Source organism: Passer montanus, unplaced genomic scaffold, assembly GCF_014805655.1.
Source record: "Passer montanus isolate IOZ18808 unplaced genomic scaffold, ASM1480565v1 scaffold57, whole genome shotgun sequence".
Lineage (NCBI taxonomy): Eukaryota > Metazoa > Chordata > Aves > Passeriformes > Passeridae > Passer > Passer montanus.
Window position 1 is genome coordinate 3,017,858 of NW_024370705.1, and position 21,314 is coordinate 3,039,171.

At 40.7% G+C, this 21,314-nt stretch overlaps 1 protein-coding gene across 3 annotated transcripts; it reads left to right on the forward strand.

Moving 5' to 3' along the window:
* The first annotated feature begins 681 nt into the window (after nucleotides 1–681).
* On the forward strand, nucleotides 682–21,266 carry PRR14L (proline rich 14 like). 3 transcript variants are annotated; one of them, XM_039725903.1, is made up of 9 exons: nucleotides 682–1,596; nucleotides 2,647–2,728; nucleotides 4,483–4,548; nucleotides 5,422–11,380; nucleotides 14,419–14,487; nucleotides 15,503–15,662; nucleotides 15,945–16,051; nucleotides 16,973–17,044; nucleotides 17,659–21,266. In XM_039725903.1, the coding sequence occupies exons 1-9, from the start codon at nucleotides 1,147–1,149 to the stop codon at nucleotides 17,933–17,935; spliced, it is 7,242 nt and encodes a 2,413-aa protein (XP_039581837.1). In that variant the 5' UTR covers nucleotides 682–1,146; the 3' UTR covers nucleotides 17,936–21,266. The 3 variants fall into 3 exon arrangements, with proteins under 3 accessions (XP_039581837.1, XP_039581838.1, XP_039581835.1); XM_039725904.1 differs by having other exon boundaries at nucleotides 6,793–11,380; XM_039725901.1 differs by having other exon boundaries at nucleotides 4,483–11,380.
* Nucleotides 21,267–21,314: the final 48 nt, after the last annotated feature.

Sequence of the window (21,314 nt, forward strand, 5' to 3'; positions counted from 1 at the left end):
TCAGGTACCGGCGCGGGCGGGGCGCGGGCCCGCCCCTTGCGCCGGTGGGGGTTGGGGCGGGCCGCAGGGGCCGGCGCGGGTCCTGCCCAGCCCGCGGCAGACACCGGCGGTTGTGCAATTACCGAGAGCGGCGATCTCCGCCGCAGGGCGGCTGCGGAGGCTGCTGCCGCGGAGAGGAGCGGGCTCGGGGCCGCGTCCGCCGGCGCTGTGCGCGCTCGGAACAAAGCTCGCCGCCGGTGCTGCGCGCTGGGCTCGGCGCACCCCGGAGGGTGATGCTGTCCCGGGACCGGCGGCCTCCCGTGTTCCCCGGGGCTGCTGCGGGTGCCGCCGCTTCCCGTGCGGGCTGCTCCGGCTGGAGGCGCACGGACAGCGCCTCTGATGAGCCCGTGCTGCGGCGAGCTCGGTGCCCGGTGCTCCTCTGAAGGCCTGGCGGAGCCCGTTCCTGTCCGAGCCTCCGGGACCGTGTGGCGGCGGCGTTTTCACGCCCGGTGCCGGCAGGAGCGGTGCAGCAGCGGGCCCAAGAGGAGCCGGGAGCGGGGCCGTGTCCCGGCACAAGCCCTGCGGAGCACCGAGTGCTCGCAGGGAGCCGCTGCAGGCACCGGCTGCTGCCTCGTGCCTGAGACAGCTTCGTGTGAGGCACAGAATGGGAAGAAAAGTTGGAGCGTTTTTCCAAAGCCTAGAAGCTCATGAAAATCCCAGGAAGTCAAACAATGCTTTAGTTCTGGTGAAGGAGGGGGATGTCTGATACAAGTCCCAATGAATTGCTTTATAATCTCTTCTCAGGCTGTTCAGAAGATGTGGTTGAATCTGCAGGGAGATGTTTGAATGTGAAAATGAGGCTTGGGAATATCTGTTTGGCTTTACTCTCTTCATTTGTTCATGATGCATTTCCTTAGATACTCAAATCTTTCTCAGCTCTTTTCTTAAAGACGTATTTGGAAGTATCTTTCCTAAACATATACCCTTGAATCTTGAGGAATTAAGCTTTCCCTTTTAATCTAGTCCAGAAGTTGGATTTCAGTGATCCTTCAGGGTCCCTTCCAGCTCAGGGTTTTCTATGGTTAATCCAATGTACATTGATTTAACATTGCTTTTATTTTTAGGATCAACTCAAAAGCTCAGGGCAACTGATCTTCACCAGCCCTGATGCTCTCATCTGGGGTGGAGTCTGTCCCTGATGCTTCTGTGTCTGCTGCAGTAGAGGAGCTGTACACTGGGCTGCCAGAGAGCATCTCCAGGGAGCCCATGGCAGTGCCAGGGCCCAGCCTTGGCGTGGGTGCGCAGTCTGATGGGCCAGTGCCCCTGCTGGCACACAGGGATGGGCCGTGGGCTTCTGCCATTGGAAACTTCTGCCAGAAGACAGAGGACTTGGGTGAGGTGCTCCAGGTGATTTCTCATGGGCCAGCAGAATCCTTTCCTGAAGAATTGCTACAGGCTGGAGACCTTGCAGAGGATGAAAAAAGCAGAAAAAGACACTTTAGGAAACTGGACTGTTCTAGAGATGGTTACCAGAAAGAAGATGAGGAGGCACAAGGAGCTGAGGACTATCATGCTGAATGTTGCCCTTTAACTCTGGGGGAAAGTTGGTCAGAACAAGTAAGTGAATGCAGAAATGAATCCCTGTGTGATAATTTGAATTTAGAGTCACTAGGCAGTGGGTTCAGCAATGGGTTTCCTGGTTCTTTTTTGTGTCTTCTAGTATGGAATCATAAAATGGTTTGGGTGAGAAGAGGACCTTGAAGGTCCTTGTTCCATGGGCAGGGACACCTTCCACTGGACCAGGTTGCTCAGAGCCCGTCCAGCCTGGCCTTGGGCACATCCAGGGGGGTTGTGTCTCAGTATCTGGATTGTTGTTGGTCCAGTGAAAAATTAGACAACAGTTCAGCAGACCAGCAGTATTTTAAAGTACCAGTGTTTTCACTTGCCTGAGTACTGTTGGAATGGTGTAAGGCAGATGTGTAACAGAAAAAGGTGCACAGCTGAGTGCTTAATTTTGTGTGTTTAGTCCCAAATTTTGATATCTGTTTGATTTATCTGACATTTTTTAAAAATTATTTATCACTTTTGTGAAATTAAAATTATTACATTCTTTATAGTCATTTAGTTTTCAAGGTGAATTTTCACATATTTCTAAATGCAGGTAGTGTGGTTGTGGGATCTTGGTTTGGTGGTTGTGCTGGCAGATCTAGGTCACCTGTTCCAGGGTTTGTGGTTTTGAGCCCAAGGAACAGCAGAAGGCAAGTTCTACTAGAGACAGAAATTGCACACATCTTCCCAAAAGTCTAGTGGTAGTGGTTTGGGGATGTGAACTAGACATGGAGACTGGATTACTATTCTCATTCAAATTTTCAACTATTTGCATTTTAAGCCATGTGCTTACATTTTAGCTGCCACATCACAAGACTTCATTGCTGCTAAATACAGCAATGTTTTGGGGATACATCCTCAGTGCTTGTGTGAAGGCCTTGTGAAGGCTGCCTCTGGCTAAGGCTGATGTGTCTGGAGGTTTCTTAGTGAGTTTCTTATTCTGAACTAACTCAGCTGAGCAGATGCAGTTCCTGAGACATGACACACTTCAGGAAATCTAACCATTTTTCTATCTAACCATAACTAACCATGTCTGACCATATTTCTGTCCTGTTTCAGGAGGACCCTCGCTTAAAAGAGCAAGAGGCCAAGTCTTTGAGAACCTATTGCACTGAAACTGCAGGATCTCTGAGGAACACAGGTAGTTATTTCAGCTGCACATCCCTATCCAGCCCCTGCTTCCCTCCCAGTTATTTACTGTTGGTTTAAAACGGATGAGTGATTGTGGGATGGCTCATTTAGAAAGTATTACCCTGTGTACCTATAACACTATCAAAATTTAATGCTTTACTTTCTCCTGGCAGTGTATGTACTTGCCTCAAGACCTTTTCTGTACAAGATGTGTTTTAATTGTTTGTTTCCAAAGCACAAGAGGTTTTTAATAGCAGATGTTTAGCATTTCCTTTTGTTTCAAAGATGGAGTGTATGAGAGCATTAATAGCATATATATATATATATATATATATAAAAGGATTACTCATTCATTTTTGAGTGTTCTAAAAAATAAAATTAAAAGTGTAGAAAATATGGAAAAATTTGTTTCCAAAGCACAAGAGGTTTTCAATAGCAAATGTTTAGCATTTCCTTTTGTTTCCAAGATGGAGTGTATCCAAGCAGTAATAGCATATATATATATGATTACTCATTAGTTTTTGAGTGTTCTAAAAAATAAAATTAAATGTGTAGAATCCAAAGAAAGAGGACAGCTAAAGTAATTATTAATTTTATTATAATCCTCCATAATTCTCTAGCTCCAAGTACTTTTACTCATTCATTTTTGAGTGTTCTAAAAAATAAAATTAAAAGTGTAGAAAATATGGAAAAGATCTGAGTAAATATGTTCCCTGTAAAGTTTTCAGTATGAAAATATTCTACAGTAACTGTAATTTTTTAAAATTAGCACCTTCTTTGTGATTTTACAGAAAAAAGTTTATGAATAATCCAAATTGCTTGGGCAGATGAGATATGTCTTGTTTTTCTATGGATGAGTTAATGACAGACATGTCTCCAAGGAAGAACAAATGGAAATGGTCACACAATTCCAGCCTGTTTGTGTAGAATCCAAAGAAAGAGGACAGCTAAAGTAATTATTAATTTTATTATAATCCTCCATAATTCTCTAGCTCCAAGTACTTTGGTCACTTTTCCTGAATCTAGTAATTATTTTCTTTTTCCCCCCTTGCTATCTTTACCTAAAGTTTTATATAGCTGACAAATGCCATCTAGTCTTGGTGCTTGCTAGAAAATAGAGAAAAGTTTTGCAGAAGTCTGAGCAAATATGTTCCCTGTAAAGTTTTGAGTATGAAGATATTCTACAGTAACTGTAATTTTTTTAATTAGCACTTTCTTTGTGATTTTACAGAAGAAAGTTTATGAATAATCCAAATTGCTTGAGCAGATGAGATATGTCTTTTTTTTCCTATGGATGAATTACTAACAGACATATCTCCAAGGAAGAACAAATGGAAATGGTCACACAATTCCAGCCTGTTTCTAGGCTGGAACAGATCGAGTCCCAGCCTATGCTGAATTTTGATGTTACAAATAAGCATTATTTTAATGTTGGCCATGGCTTCCTGTGTTAAATTACAGGACCTGCATTCACCTAGCTTGATACTAGAGGAATCTGAAATGTACAGGACTTGGAATGCTTGCTGCTCATGGGAATGTCTGTTGTGAAAAGGATTGGTTTTGTTGCCTTAGCTTTGTGGTGGAGTAGTTTGTTTTTCCTCTAAAGACTTGTAGTAAAATTGTTAGCATCAATTCTCACTTTTAAGAACATTTTGGTAACCAACACTGCATGCAGTGTTGTGCACAACAAAAGGTACTTAATGAGCTGAATGCCTTCTAAATTTAGCAAATGGTTCTGATTTGGTTTATTTTTTTCTTATGCAGAAGAAAACCAAGCAAATGTTCAGGTGACAGCTGAAACTGTGCCAAAGCTCACTGCAGAAGTACAAGGTATGAAGGCTGATGGGACTAGGATATTTAGTAAAGCAGGATACAGGAATGACAGAGTGAGTAAAGGTCTTCCACCTGAGAGCAAGCAATGCTCAGACACAGTCATGGCCAGAGCTGGGGTGTCAGAAACCAGCATCTTAGGTTTTTTAGAGCCTTTAAAAGTCATGGACATTGGAGCAGCTACAGATCATCCACAAAAAACAAGGGACTATAGTGGGTCAAAAGCCCATGCTGCCATGCCATTGAGAACAGGGGGAAATGGTGTATCTGTTTTGGAGGTTAGAGAAGAAAAGTTACCCAGACAAAATCCTCTTAATGAATTCAGTACGTCATTTGCTAATTGCCAGACTTGTCAGCAGGATGAAGAAAATTATGCTTATGACTTCTTTAAGGGTCCTGTACCTGAACAAAATGAACCTCATGAGTTGTTCTCAGCAGAAAGCTGTAGAACACTCTCCACACAAAGTTCTGAAGTTTTATGTCCCGTTCTGAAAAGCATCAGTTATCTGGACTTTGGAAGTGTGCCACCACAAAGCAGTTCTGCAGGTCACAGAATTATCAGTGAAAGCCCCCAGAAGTACCTTCCCCAAAACGTCAAACATCACACTCTTTATGATCATGGAACTGGGTTTTTAGAAAACCAATCCTCCACATCTCTACCAGTAGAGCAGATCTCAGTGGTAAGGAAAAAAGTATTATCTAGTGCAAAAACTGATCCTAGGGAATTAAGTGCTGCTATAGGAAAATCGTACAGCTCAGAATCTGAAGAAGCTGCTGAAGTCTGGAGAAAAATTGCTGTGGGAGATAACGTTGAAATTTGTAGCTGGCCTGAAGCTCAAAAGGCTGCCAATTCTGAGCAGTGTCATTCTTCAGTTTTTAGTTCTGTTGCTTCATCTCCTGAGGAGTTCTCAAAAGAAAAATTTAAAATATTCCCATCAGAAGGTGATAAGCTGAAAAAGGACCAATGGCAGTTCTCTGTCAGTGACCCATGCAAGAAGGATATACAAGAAAACAGTTTGTGGGTGGAAACAGGTAACATTGCTTCCCATGAAACTGGGCAGAGAGAGACATGCTTTTGTAGTACTGGCAATAAAATCCCTCCTCTCAGTAACCACAGCTGTCTTCATCTTAGTACCAAGCTAGAAAAAGACTCACCCAAGGCACAACTGCTTGAAAATGAATCTGAGAGCAATACAACATCAGAAGAGTTGGCTGGTGGTTCAGTTGGAGCTGCAGAAGCTGATAGTAATGACAGCTTATCCCCTGGGAAGAAAACAAATTTGTTTTATACACTAAATGTAACTCTACCTCCTGTTTTACAAAAATCAAGAGAACCTCATTATAATGAGTGTCTTCCTTGTATTAACAATGAAGTTTCATGCAGGGGCAAGGCTTGGGATAATTGGTCTAGAAAAGAATTAATTGGTGCTTCTGGAACAACAGCAGAACAAGTTGCTGAGGTTTTGCTTCATAAAAACAAATTCAAGTCTTCTGTAAATTCCATGACTTTTGATAACCCTAATACAGCAAGCAGAGTATCCCAAATGAATATAAAATCTTCTGCAGGAAATATGGAGAGAGTGATCACTGGTTTAGAAAATGAACCTTGTGACACATGGCTTTGTAATGGTAAGAGGATAAAAAAACAGTGTACAGCTGCCAGTACTTCCTGTGTTTTATTGGGGAGTACACATGTGGATGAAGTTTTCCTGAACAGTCATTCTTTTGGTCTTGAAGTTGATAAGATTGAAGAAAATGATAATTTGGAAGGAGTGTCTTCATCAGGATATAACAGTAAAGAGGCAATCATCTTTCCAGAAGCACACTCCTCTTTGGCACGTGGATCTCTTCTTTGTGAAGATGACTGGGGCAACAGAGGTATAGCTCTGCATGGGACAAATGATATTCCCACAGGAAAAACCATGTTTTGCTCAGCATATGCTGCAGAGAAATCTACTGCTACCTTGGCAAGAGATGAGGTTTCAAATAAGAATATGGAGGTTGTGGAACAATTTGATCTTTGTAAAGTAAAGGGCAGTGAAATTGTTTGTGACAGAGATGAGGCAAAAGAACACATTGGCACGTGTGCTTCCCAGAGAGATGAATTTGATGAAACAAGAGCTGTGGATTCCCCAAATGCTCCTGAAGGCAATAAGAGAAATAGGGCTAGTGAACAGCTATTAGTCAGGCACTTGAACAAAAACACCCATGCTCATAATTTTGGATTTTACAACTCTCTGTTAGGCCCATGGAAGAGAGAACTCGACACACATGAGCAGGAAGAAATGCCATTGCTCACAGCTGATCCCTCCGAGTGCAGCGCTTCAACCTGTGACCCACAGCCAGCACTCAACAACCTGAACGTTCCAACACAACGTGCTGGCCAAACAGAGCAGACCCTTTGCCCACTGGGAAATCAGTTCCATCCATGTCAGAGTGAGCCTGATGTCCCAGTGCTGGGCAGTGAGCAACATTTAGAAAGTTCAACCAACAAACCAAACACTGGCTCACAAACCATAAGTTCTGTGGAAAGAGACAAAACTGATCCTGATCACAGTGAAGAGGTTCTGCTAAAAACAGGTGGTGAGCTGCCTCTGTTAGACCATAAATGTGCAAGAGAAACCAGGTTTAAAGGAGCTGTACAAGAGAATGTAATGGGTTTGAACTCTTTAATTGGTGTGAAAAATGAAGATTCTTCAGGATACATGGACTCCGTAAGTGATCTGATTGAAGGGAAGACAATCAGACTACAAGAACACGAGAACAGATGTGAAAGAAACAATAAAGGAGCTCTTGAAGAAAACTTTTCTGATGACAAACTACAGTGCTCACAGCAGGCTCGTTTTATCCAATGTGCAAAAGAGGAAGCAGAGCTGGTGTTTGCAGGAAACAAAATGCAGCAATCTTTGCCAAAGATAAAGTGGTTGGTGGAGAACCAGGAAAATAAAATTAGTGCTCTATTTCTGCCCACTTCATCAATTCATGGGAGTCTTTCTTACAAGCCAGAAAATATAAATGTGCTTTCAGATACAGAAAACAGAGAAAGTCTGAGTACAAATCTTATCTTGAATAATTCTCACCCACAGTTAACTATTGAGCCTGGTAAAGAAACTGATGCTCAAAAGGGTGTTGGTCCATCTCATTTTGGAAAGTTTGACATCCAAGAATCTTGTGTTGAGACTCAGGCAGATTCAGAAACTGTGTCAGCTCTGAACTCTCACATCTCTTTGCCTGAGGAAGAAAAGCTGTGTATGTCACCTGAGAATACACAAAGAGATAATTATGATTCATCTTCAGCTGAAGTTTTTAGCAAAGATACTTCAATGACAAAAATTCTTTCTGTCACAATTTCCGTTAAGAAAAAATCCAGCAATATTGAGGTTCCATCTTCAGGGAATGAATCAGCAGCTGGCTCTCTGAATGGTGCCAAAAGCTCAAGAGTTTGTGCCCACAGCAAAGAAAGTCTAACAGGTGAGGGGCTTTGCATGCCAACCATGAAAGACATGGACATGAGCTCACCAAAAAGTCCTCCTGGTCAAGAGAAGTTTAAGGCTACAGATAAGCCAGAAAATATAAATGTGCTTTCAGATACAGAAAACAGAGAAAGTCTGAGTGTAAATCCTATCTCAAATAACTCTTGCCTGCAGTTAACTTTTGAGCCTGGTAAAGAAACTGATGATCAAGGGGGTGTTCATGCATGCTATTCTGAAAAGTTTGACATCCAAGAATCTTGTGTTGAGACTCAGGCAGATTCAGAAACTGTGTCAGCTCTGAACTCTCACATCTCTCTGCCTGAGAAAGAAAAGCTGTGTATGTCACCTGAGAATACACAAAGAGATAATTATGATTCATCTTCAGCTGAAGTTTTTAGCAAAGATACTTCAATGACAAAAATTCTTTCTGTCACAATTTCCGTTAAGAAAAAATCCAGCAATATTGAGGTTCCATCTTCAGGGAATGAATCAGCAGCTGGCTCTCTGAATGGTGCCAAAAGCTCAAGAGTTTGTGCCCACAGCAAAGAAAGTCTAACAGGTGAGGGGCTTTGCATGCCAACCATGAAAGACATGGACATGAGCTCACCAAAAAGTCCTCCTGGTCAAGAGAAGTTTAAGGCTACAGATAAGCCAGAAAATATAAATGTGCTTTCAGATACAGAAAACAGAGAAAGTCTGAGTGTAAATCCTATCTCAAATAACTCTTGCCTGCAGTTAACTTTTGAGCCTGGTAAAGAAACTGATGATCAAGGGGGTGTTCATGCATCCTATTCTGAAAAGTTTGACATCCAAGAAACCTCCAGTAAGACTTGGGCAGATTCAGAAACTGTATCAGCTCTGAACTCTCACATCTCTCTGCCTGAGAAAGAAAAGCTGTGTATGTCACCTGAGAATACACAAAGAGATATTTCATCTGCAGACAAAAAATTCAGCAAAGATACTTCAATGACAAAAATTCTTTCTGTCACAATTTCCGTTAAGAAAAAATCCAGCAATATTGAGGTTCCATCTTCAGGGAATGAATCAGCAGCTGGCTCTCTGAATGGTGCCAAAAGCTCAAGAGTTTGTACCCACAGCAAAGAAAGTCTGAAAGGTGAAGGGCTTTGCACACCAACCACGGAAGTCATGGACATCAGCTCACCAAAAAGTCCTCCTGGTGAAGAGAAATTTAAGAATACCTGTGTAGAAGAGATGATAGGAAAAGAGGTACCCCCTAGAGGAAGGTTGCCCAAACACTGTCCATGGGCCTTGTTGGAAGATTCTAAAGAGTCTGGTAGCAAAATAGTCCCCCTCAGGACTGAGAATTATAGAAAGGTTTTGGAAGAAATCCCAAGATCCAAACTAAATAATCTTTCAAAAAAAAGACAAAATAATACAAAGCTCCCAAACTTAGCAGGTACCAGTGTACTTTCAGAAACTGTGCATGATTGTGAGCCTGGAGCTGTATCTGACACAGAGGCTGCCCCAGAAGTGCAGGATGATACAACGCCCACATTTTCTCCACCTCTGAGCACACTATCAGACAGTTGCAAAGGACCATCCCCAAACTGTGTGGTTTGCAGTGAAGTGTGTGTGCCTTACAAATTAAATGCGTGGAGCAAAGATAATGTAAAGGAAGTAACAGAAGGTCAGGACAAAATACCAGCTCGTGCAGTTTGCAAGGAAAATGGGGCTTTATGTTCAGAGAGACTTGATCAAATAGAGGAACGTCAAGTATTTATACAAAAGAGGTATGGAAAGATGAAAGTACATCAGTTGGGCAAGGCACAACAAGAACAGAAGTCAAAACACCAGGAGAAAGCAAAAATCATATTGCAACCAAATATGTTGCACAGTTCTGAACTCTTATGCAGCTCTTCAGCTGAGTTGATGACATCTGGAAATACAAAGTTTGGAGGCGCTTCAGAGGAGATTGTTGCTGTAAGAGGCAGTGAAATTAAACCATGTAGCACTTTACAAGAAGTTAAAAGGCCAAAGATTACCACAGATTTTATTAGTTCACAGTTTTTGAAGACTCAGGATTCAGAAATGGAAAGCCTGAACCTTAATTTAGGGTATGATGGGATCCCTGGTGCCTTTGGAACTACAAATAAACGAAGAGGAACTACAAATAAACTAAGAGGACCTCTTCCATTAAAAATACAACCTGGAAGGACATGCAAAAAAGTTCCCACATTGTATCAGCTAAAAACCGTAAGAAAAATAAAACAAATGAAAAGTTCACCTGTCTCTGAGATTCCCCTGGAAATATTCCCTAAACAGGAAAACCCACTTCTGGAATCTTTGTACTTTCCATGTAAACCACCGACAGTGGAAAAGGAAACAGCCATGAGATTTGCACATATGCCAAGGCAGAGGGCCAAGAGGTGCAGTTTGTTGAACAGCTTGAAATTCAGAAAATGTACCAAAGAACCGGCATTATTATTGTTGAACAAGTTGTCTGCAATGGCCAGCAAGCTCCTGGCCCCTGCCAAAAGCAGCCGTAACGTAGAACCTCTGCCATATTCTTCTGAAATTCTTCCAGTGGGTGACAGGTACAGCCAATGTAGATCTAAAAATCTCTTGGAAGCCTTTTCTTGCATTAACAGGAACGTACACTCACGCTGGGCTGACAGCTGGTGCACCAAGATGTTCAGCTTTCAGCCTTTGGCACTTTATCCTATAGAAACTACCAAAATACTTTCTTCAGACTTAAGCCACAAGCCTCCAGCCTCTTTCTTGGACACCTCGGTTTTCCCAATTTCTTTTCACATAAAATTGGACTCCAGTCCTGTGACAGACCTCAGAGGGATTACATCCCAGCACTCTGTACATCACAGCCCAGTTTTCAGAGAAACTCCAGCACCAGCTTCAAAGTGGACTTTATCTTTTCTCCTGTCTCAGAGCTGTTCAGGTACAACAGCTTTCCAGGAAGATTCCTGTGTAAATAATGAGCTTCATTCCTCACACTCCACAACAACCCGCAGGACTGTTGCTGTTCATCCCGACCCTGGAAGAAACACTGTAGCTGGAAGAAGAGGAGGAGGCTGTTCCACGCTTGGCCTTCACACGGTGTTAGCACTTTCTTCCCCTGGATGTTACAGGATTTGGACACGAAGAAGAAACTTAACCAGTCATATTCCTACCATCCAGAGACTGTTTATGTCGCAGCTGGCGCAGGGTTTGAAAGGGGCCAGGCTCCCGAGGTGCGTGTCCCACGAGCTCGTCTCCTCGTTGCCGTACTCTCTGGGCAGGGTGTTGTCCATATGGAGTCAGCACGGTCCTGCTGCCCGTCCTGACATCACTCCTCTCCATTCCACTCACTGCAAGTGGCAGCCAAGTGTGGGCATCGAGAACAGGTAAAAGCCATCAACTTATTTCTGAGATTAAATGTGTGCAGGGTATATTCTTGCTCCTTTTTGGGAGGGAGAGGGTAATTGCAGCTTGCACTGGAGGGTCAGATTCTCCTGTTCCACATCTACACATTCTGCTCCAGGAATGGCTCGACGTGGAAGATGCTTTCTTACAGAACAGTCTTGTAGCTGAATTTAAATATATTTGCCTTCGCTTCTTTTATACTGTCCTGTTTTGGCAGAATGGCTAACTCTATTTTCTTCTCCCTTGCAATATATACACACCATGCATCAGAGTATATAATGCAAAAGGTGAGCTACTTCATTAGGTCTATTCAGAGTGACTGCAGAGGAACTGGATTTCTGAGGTAGGAAAGTTTTTTTCAGAGGTCTGAGCCACAAATACCCCTTGGAACCACTGTAAAATGCTCAATATCAGGTTAGGAAGAATTGTAAAGGGAGGGGGGTGTCATTCAGTAACATTTTTTATTGTATTCCATGACCATTCTATGCTAATTGAAACCTCTTTATGCATGCTATGGCTTTTCATATGTGATGTTGGCACAAGCAATTGTAGCTCCAGTTAACATTGGTAATGAATTTTTCTCTGTGTGTCAGTCTTGTTACGAGTGGGAAGAGGACTGAAATCTGCTTTGCATATTTAATTTTACTTTGTTATGAGCATTTAAGATCATTTTGCTAATAAAAAGAATGAAAGAAGTTCCTAGTTCTGTTACAGGATTTTTGTATGCCCTTGAGCAAAGATTTTGCCCTTTACCCCTTAGTAACATAGGGCAGTTCAGTCCCTGATTTTGTCACCTTGCAATTACTGGGCAGAGAGCTTCATGATCACTGTACCAAAGTCTGTTTAATTAATTGTTTTGATTAGTGTGGCAGTCTGTAGAGAACTGTTGAATTTAGCCTATGTCACAGATTGACACAAACGTAACCAAAAAATCTTGCCAGATAACAAATGCACTTTGCTTTGTATAAATGGGTAACATACCTAAAAGTTTATCACTTGTTAGTATAAATTCTAATGTCTGCCAAAGGTGTGAGTGAGCTTGTGAAAGCACTGCTCCATTCTGGAGCTGTCTGCACTAAAAGAATTAAGTTGAATAATGGCATAGAGACAAGTTTTGCAGCACATTCTATGGGACTTGCTTCCATTTTCATTCCATACTCTGAAAGTGATCATACCAGTAAAGTACAGTTTGAGTACTAAACTTAAAAATAACACATTGTTAAAAACAAAACAAACATCTTTTTAAAACTCAGTTGTGTGTGTATAAGGTGAATTCAGTGTTTTGTGTTGGTGTGTATAAGCTGAGGCATGCTCTCCTTGGACTGGGAGATCAAAACCTGGGGTTTTCCCCATCCCTAGGTCTGCAGTTCCTCAGCAGCTTGGGACAACATATCCAGTTAGCTCATGTCTAAGAGGATTTCATTACTGACTTAAGGAGTCATTGGAAAAGAGCATGCCTTGTTATGAGTGGTGATCTTTTTCCCAGAGGGAAAGTATTCAAATCAAACATCTTCATTTCAAGTGATGAGGAGAGAAAACAGGCTGCAGGTCCTGCTCTGTGCTGCTGCTTGCTTTGATTCAAGCAGGAAAAATAATCCAGAGTTAAAACACCCTAAAACTCAAATAGTTTTGTTTTTTTTTTTCTCTAAAATGCCTTACAGCTATGTGTATGAGGCAGACATAAATCTGTCCCACTCAGATGTTTGGTACATAAATACAAGAGGTATGTTTGGTGCAGTATAAGAGCCTTTTCAGCTCTCCCTATAACAGAAATTCTTGCCTGTTTTAAGATAATTAAAAATAAGAAAAATAATAAAGTTCTCTGCAGGCCATTTTCATCTGGAAAATATTTGTTCTCTTTAAAATATTTCAGCCACAATTAGTGTTCTTAATAACCAGGAGAACAAGGAACTAAAGTAGTTGCCCTACCTAACTTCCACTGTCCCTTCCACTGTCAATAATAAAAGAATTCTTTCAGTGAAGTTTTTTTCTAATTAATGCTTATTTGAATGGAACATTTCTAAAGCTATTCCCTTCTGTCCTTGTAATTTTGTATTATTATTGCATAAAACAATAAGCTCTGTCTCTAACAGAGAGGGCACTGCTGCACTATCAATACAGGTTCCAGTAACACTGGAATAATAGTGGAATGTTGAAACAAAATGTTACAGTCCTGACATAAATGATAAACACAATAAGTGTGTCTTTCTGACCTCTTTATGTGTAGTTAGACTTCCCTGGGCTTCCAGCAAGGCTGGTTTTCATTTCCTTTGTAGAACTCCAGTCTGGCTGTAACATCTTTGCTTTAGAACAGTGAAGTGCATTTCACTGTTGGTTAGAGAGAACAGCAAATACAAGATTTGCTGTTTGTTGAATGTAATAAAAGCTGTCCTAGTGAATTCCTGCTGTTAATAGTGTGGGCACAAAAGTAAAGCTTAATATCAAAAGACTTATTGCTGCTGTGCTGACTTTTATGTGATAGAATTCTGGCGGAAAGCCTTTGGTTATTCCAGTCAAGTAAGGGTATTGCAGGCTGTGGGAGTTAGAGACAACAGGGAGTTAATTTAATGGAGCTACTTCCTTTTACCTGTTACTGTTGCCATTATGCACTATTTTCGTTAGTAACCAAATCCTTCAAGGCTTTTGGTTACTTTAATTGTAAAAACTTGGGATTTTGAATAAGGAAAATAGACTTTCATAGAAAGAATTACAATTTTTAGACTTTAAATAATTACGACTTTTAACATTACTGTCTCACTCTCTTTCTGTGCCTTTATTTCCTTTTCTCATTACTACCATTTTAAAATGAAAGCAGGACAGTTTCCCTAACAATGAAATTTAGTTGCCTAAACAGCAGATGTGGCTTTCTTTTGCATCATTTTAGTCTTCCATTCTCATTCTGATATAAACATCTTGTCTTACAGTCCATTTTATACTAATAATTTTTCCCCCATCTTTTTATAGTGTAGACCTAATTTCTGTCTGTTTTGTTTTGTTTTTCCATTCCTCCTTGACCCAGCTGTGCCATGTTACCACACTCACCTGTCCAGAGTATGGGAGCACTGCAGAGCACAGGCCATGCGATACGGTGAGTACCTGGGATGCTGCTATTTATTATCATTTTAGTCTTCCATTCTCATTCCTGATATGAACATCTTGTCTTAAAGTCCATTTTATACTAATAATTATTCCCCCATCTTTTTATAGTGTAGACCTAATTTCTGTCTGTTTTGTTTTGTTTTTCCATTCCTCCTTGACCCAGCTGTGCCATGTTACCACACTCACCTGTCCAGAGTATGGGAGCACTGCAGAGCACAGGCCATGCGATACGGTGAGTACCTGGGATGCTGCTATTTATTCTGGATAGTGGGATCAGAACCTTCCTCAGAAAGCCATTGTTAATGTCATTTGGGCTTTCAGCTTTTAGCAGTTCACTCCCAGAACAGCTTTCTGATTAAGAAATGGGTGAGGCAAGCTGACTGGGTGATGTAATGGAGGAGTGGAGGGGCAGTTATGCAAACATCACACAGAACATTGGACAGAACAGTTCTGTTACTTCTTACCATGCTGTGCCACTTCTTATGAAATGAATATGTGAAACTATAGAAGTTTGACTCCTTACTTGGGTAGAAATTTGACTCCTTAGTTGGATATAAGTGCTTTCTGCCTTAGCAACTGGACAATAGGTGCTGTAACTTCCTTCTATTCCTTCTAAGTGTAGGGATGGCAGGTATCAAAGCTATATTGTATCTGTAAACAAAAAGTGTGATTAATAGTTGTGGCAAATAAATTTGCTGGCAGAAAAGGAGGATTCATCCCTTTCTATCAGTTAATATATAGAGCTGTATTCTGTTTAGCTGTATGGAAGGAGTGGGTTTTAAAAGACATGTTCAAATACTCTGGCAGTTCAGTTGGTGTCAGTGTCAGTGTGGGATGCAGCAGGTCTGGGCTGTATGTGTTCACTTACTTGGGCCATTTCTGTGAAATGTGCTGGTTTTTTGTGCCCATACTGCAATTTAGGAACATCTCCTGAGAGCATGGAATGCTGCTGCATTGTCAGTTGGGTATCAATCTACATGTGTTCCCTTCTTTCTCTGTTACAGTCTGGAAACTTCATTCCCTCCTCCATCCCCAAAGCCTCGCGCCCTTCCAGAGTCACCCCCCAGGCTTTCAGCATCTGAGCTCCAGATCCCTGCCCTTGATGAAGCAGATGCTTCTGTTCCAGCCTGTCTGAGATCCCAAGATGACACAGAACTGAAAAAAGTGAGTTCATTTTATATTTTACATCTCTCAGACTCCTGGTTCTCCAGAAGCTGAAGCTGCTGCTGCTGGATATTATCAAGTAACTGTTAAAGATGAGGAGAGAAAACAGGCTGCAGGTCCTGCTCTGTGCTGCTGCTTGCTTTGATTCAAGCAGGAAAAGGTGGCAAACCAGAGAGGAATGTTTATTCTATAGATAATGTATATTCAGAATAAAAGGGAATTTTCTTGACTAGTATGGTTTTAATTTCCTTGATTTTAACTTTTCCATCTTTCTTTCTTAAGATTGAGCCAGAAAAGAGGCCAAAGAAAGTCTCACAGATCAGAATCAGGAAAACTGTTCCCAAGCCAGACCCTAACCTTACTCCAATGGGACTACCCAAACCAAAAAGGTGAGCAGTACCTCTGAAATGGACTCAAAGCATATGAGTGTAATCATTTCAATAAATGCTTCTCTTACCACACTATTTATACAGCCCCAGTTGAGTGACATCTGATGTTTACTTCCTTTACAAGAAATGACTGACACAGCTCGATCAACTCAGTCAAAATCACTGACTGGAGTTTAGCAAAATGTGAAAAAGCAAGCTGCAATGCAATCATTTTTCTAAAGAAGAAAGAAGTTTTTATTGATAAAGTGAAAATCAGTCAACCTGCAGTGCACAGTGAGATGAAGTGATCTGTTAGGAAGTTCTGTTGATGCAAATTGTGTTGGAATTTTTCACAGTTTCTTTGTTTGGGGTATGATCTTAGGGAAGCATTAGTTCAGTGAAAGTGTGGGGAATCACAGTGCCAGATGTTGATAAAGTTTTCCAGTCAGTCATCTAGTGTGCCTGCTAGTCACACTGGTCAGATCAGTCATACTTCATCTAGTATGACTTCTGTCCTAAACACAGGTACCACCTTTGACAATGGAATGCATTTCTTCAGAGATCTGCTTGGTAATTGTCAATAACTAAAATCAGTCTCAAGAGATGAGGTATTAATCTGTTAAACTGTAAGACTTCTTCTCAGCTTTCACAAAAAAATGAAGGGGATTTCCCCTTTTGAGCATCATTATTTCAAAGCATCATAGAATGCTGGAAAAAATACTGATCTCTGCAGAAAGTGCAAGTCTTGACACCAACCTTATAAAAACACTGTATGACATTATGTGCTTCATGAGCTCATTTTTCATTCCTATTTATCCCCAGTTAGTTAAAGCATAATTAGTTACCATTTAGGCATAGAATGCAAACAGTACTTGTTTCTTGTAAATCTGCTTGCTGTGAAGAGATTCTTCCTTCTAGATTGATTTGTCATTACTTTTTCAGGCTTAAGAAGAAAGAATTTAGTTTAGAAGAAATTTACACAAATAAGAACTATAAGTCCCCTCCTCCTGCCAGGTTGGTTCTGCTTCCTATAAGAAAACTTGAGATAAATGTAAATTAACTGGGGGGGGGGAAGGACATGAAAGCTGTATGAAAGTTAAGAGGGAGATATATTCTTAAAATTGGTCTAGTTTAAACTGCTAGACAAAGTTAATTTAAAAATAGTATCTTTTACAGTTTGGATGTGAAAAAGTGAAATAGAATATGAACTAAGAATTTGCAGCTGGTTGAGTATGGATTTGTATATTTTTTCATTTATCCATTCATTCCAGTCTCAATCAAAGTACAGTACTTACTTTCCAAAATTCAAAGGGAATTACATGTTCTTTAAAATCCCGACAATCTTGGCCTGTCATCAAACGTTCAAACTTATTTCTTCTGTAAAATTAAGATTCTATAATTGTGCTTTAGAAATGAAATACAAAGAGATTCTATCCAAATGTCTGTGCAGCAATAACAACTCAGCTGGCAGTACTGTGCATTGTAGGAGGTGTAAGGTGTGTGGAGGGGCTGTAAAAATGTAAAAGTTAGAAGTGTGTTTACCTGGGTTAGGAAATCCCCCAGTCTCCCTGTCACTGTAAGGTGGCTGCTGCTAAGGTATTCATGAGTTCTCTTCTTTTTTTAACCAGGAGCTTGGAAACAATCTTTGAGGAGCCCAAGGAGAAGAATGGACACTTGATCTCTGTCAGCCAGCAAAAGAGAAAGCGGATTTTAGAGTTTCAGGACTTCACTCTTCCCCGGAAAAGGAAGACACGAGGCAAAATCAAAGCAGTGGGTAGTTTCACCCGAGCAAAAAGAGCTGCACTGCAGAGTGCAGAGTTAGATGTTCTTCTGAGTCAGAAGCTCATGGACCTTGAAGCCTTTTTTGCAGAGGAGGTTGAGCAGGAGCAGGCCTCCAGCATCTGAGGGAGTCACTTAGCTGGGAAGGGTCCAGTCAGCTTCTTTAGTATTTTTTTGGGACAATTCTACTGACTTCTTCATACCTTACTCTGCCACTCTGTTCTAACATCTGATAATCAGTTTTTGGCTGTGACCCTCTTTAAGGTGCTATATTTTTTTTTAAATGCTGTTGGAGGGATTCTTCTAAGTCCCTGTTTGAGTGTAACACAGCCACATGAAATTTACCCTTCTTTTCTCAACCTCTGGAAATTACTGCTTATATTTAATTAATTATGTTTGTATATCTTTTGGGGGTAGAGTAGGAGTGTCAAGGAGGAAGTAGTGCACCTTCAGTGATGCTAGAACTCTGTACTCCAGATCATTTGCACATTTGAGTCTGCTGTTGTTACTGTAATGGCTATTTTTAACAAGCTGACAAAAGAGATATGGTGTTTGATAAAGAAGAATTCTAGCAAACACCTTCTTGATATACCACTAACCTTTTGATAATTAAAAGTATCTGTCTAGGTTTATATTCAATTGTTTCTTCCTTCTGTTAACTTAGAAGGTTCCTTCTAAGTTTCTTTGCCCTTCCAGGCTCCAGGCAGCAGAAGCCCCACATAATTAGACATTAAATAACTTGCACTTTGTACATGCTTCTTTTAACATGATTCAACTCAAAAAAGGTGGTGTTTTAAGGAAAAATGGTGCCCAGTACTATTGTTTCCCAAGTAGGAGATTTTTTTACTTACTTGGCTGATGCCAGCTTCTCCAGAGGAAAAGGTAATTGGTCCCTGAGGGTGCTAAGCTGCAGGATACATAGGCAGAGATTTTTACTTAACTGAGCTGAGCTGCTGCTTGCGGGGAAGACCAGCAAAATTTTTGATACTTGTTTTAAAGTTATTTTAATTCCATTCAAACTAACTTGATTTTAATGTCAAGAAGAAGGTGTGGGGTTTTTTTACCATTTTAGATTGACAGTTCCTGTAGCTCATAATTAGCTATTCTCTGTATAGCACTGTTGTGCAAAATAGCCAGTGCTGTACAAAGAGCCTCTTTGAGTATGTGGGCATTGTTTTGGTTATGAAAGGCCATATGTAATTATCTGATGCAGCACTGGGCAATTTCTCAGCTCTACCTTTGGAAGGAAGAGAGCTCCCTTCTGGCATAACTTCTGTTAAACTTAACTTGAAGCATAATTCCAGTGCTAGCTGCTGTTCAGGTAATTTCTGTCCCTTAGTGCCTAGAGAAGTTATTCAGGCAAAGCTGTTGTTGCTGGGATGCTCAAATTTAATTAGTCTGTTCTTTCTTTCACTTATCACTTGAACTTGCACTTTCTTATTTATCTACCCATATAATAGAGTTTCTATTTACCTTCAAATTGAGCAAATCTAGTGGGTGGGTAATTTTTATAAAGTCCCAATAAATGCAGGACTGCAAATACCATCATTATCTTCTGTTGCTCTACCACTTCTGTTACTGACCAAACAGAAAACTAAATGTTAACAAGCAATCTGTTGAATTGCAGAGCTTTGAGAGTAGAGAAATGGAAGAGAATTATTACACTGTGTGTGCCTGAGTCTTGAAAGAAATCTGATCTGGGTTTGTTTTGCTCCCAGCTTGTGCTGGGATTTGTAGAAGTTTATATTCTTGTTTTGAAGGCTAATTATCTTTAATCAGGAAGACTGAAGAAAAGAGAGGAGTGCACACTTAGAGTAGTAGTGTTTGGAGTTTGAGGGTAAAACAAGACAAACCTTGAACATATTGACATAGTATTTTTCTGGTTAACTTACTGGGCTGTTATAGAACATTCTAATTGATCCTCTTTATTTTTGTAAAAAGAAATTCCTAAAAAACAAAGATCAACTGCCTCTTAAGAAATGTTTGAAAGTTTCCCTAGGTTGGCTTATTAGCCCAATTATTGACTAGTTGGCAGCGGTAGCAAGAGTGAGAGATATATTTTTATGGATTTATGCTATAGAATGGGATTGTTACAGAGCATTCTTTCACTTCTATTCATATGGGAGGCTTCCAGTGATACAATTAAGCTGTAAACTTACTGGGCCTTTCAAGGAAATAAAGATTGGGGTGGGGGGGAGAAGAGACTTGGATCCAGGACAAGTTCAGTCTCTAATGTGCTTCAAAAGATAAAACGTGTTGAGTCTTTTCCTTTGGGTTATGTTGGGGTTTATTTGTTTTGTTTAGGGTTTTTTTTTTAAATTTTCTTCCCTGCTCTCTCGTTTCTGATTGCATTAAAATAAGATTTATGAACTTCTTTTCCTACAAGCTACAGCGGAGAGAGCAGAGCACAGACAACACTCAAATACTCTTTGGTTTACAGAAATTGGAGGAGTTACAAAATGATGTTGCAGTTGTTTAGCTTCTCCCAGACCTTAGTTTGTGGAAACCCAAACACACAGCATTATTCTCTTTGGTTTAGTGTTTGTATGACAATGTAAGCTAGTGGACACCAAGCATCTCTTCCCCTCTCCAGCATACAGGTGTCAGTCCTGCTTATGCACTTTGTTGTTTTTTTCCTTTCCCACCTCTGTTTCTGTTTACAGCACTCATGGAACAGCCATGTTCCTTGTGGCTGCTGCTTCTACACTGGGAGTGATGACTGGGCAAAAGCTGGGCATTTGCCATTCTGAGCTGCTTCTGTCACAGCTAATTAAAATTAAAAAGTGTAGAGGATTCATCTTTTGGGGTCTTGCATACATCCCTAGCAGAAGGATATGTACACTTGCCTTTTCATTAAGTGGATCCACTCCAGTGAGGATGTTTTTATATCACTATGGAAAGTCATCACAGACTGATGACCAGAACAGCTTGAGAAGGATTGCAAAGCTTTTGCCATGTCCTGTCTCTTAGTAGAGCCAAGCAGCTCTTTGCTAAATTTGCTGATTGTCAGAGATAGAAGGATCATTAAAAAAAAAAAAAAGAAGAAGAAGAAAAAAGTCATTGTTTTCATCATGCTATGACTGGAGCAGCTAAGGCTCCTTAGTGTATGGTACAGCATTTGCCTGGCTGGCTTGTGTCTGCATACATTTGAGTTCTGGTGCTTGCTGGAAATGATGTCCTGCAAGCAGTTCTCACTCCTTGTATTTTATTTCAGGTGGGCGTTTGGTATATTATGTTCCAGGTGCTTTTCTAGAATATGGATAGTAACTGTGGATTAAAAGTCTGTATGATGCTATCAAGGTAACAAATAGCTCAATGAGAATTTGTACATTTGTGCCATTAGCCTCCATCATGCTCTTGGCATTTTGTTTCTGTTCAATATTGTGTGAATCTAAAATTTTACTGTTTCTTTTGTGTGTGTTTTTAATTTATGGAAATAAATTTTTCTGAGTACTTTTCAGGTTTTTAAGGCCTTTAGGCTTGTATGGGTAAATATGCATGAGAA

What these genes read in the sequence shown, in the direction of transcription:
- PRR14L (XM_039725901.1), top strand. Translation starts at nt 1,147, where the DNA reads ATGCTCTCATCTGGGGTGGAGTCTGTCCCTGATGCTTCTGTGTCTGCT. An exon ending in AGCACAGGCCATGCGATACG is followed by an intron (nt 14,488 to 15,502) that starts GTGAGTACCTGG and finishes TCTCTGTTACAG; the next exon opens with TCTGGAAACTTCATTCCCTC. An exon ending in AAGTCCCCTCCTCCTGCCAG is followed by an intron (nt 17,045 to 17,658) that starts GTTGGTTCTGCT and finishes TTTTTTAACCAG; the next exon opens with GAGCTTGGAAACAATCTTTG.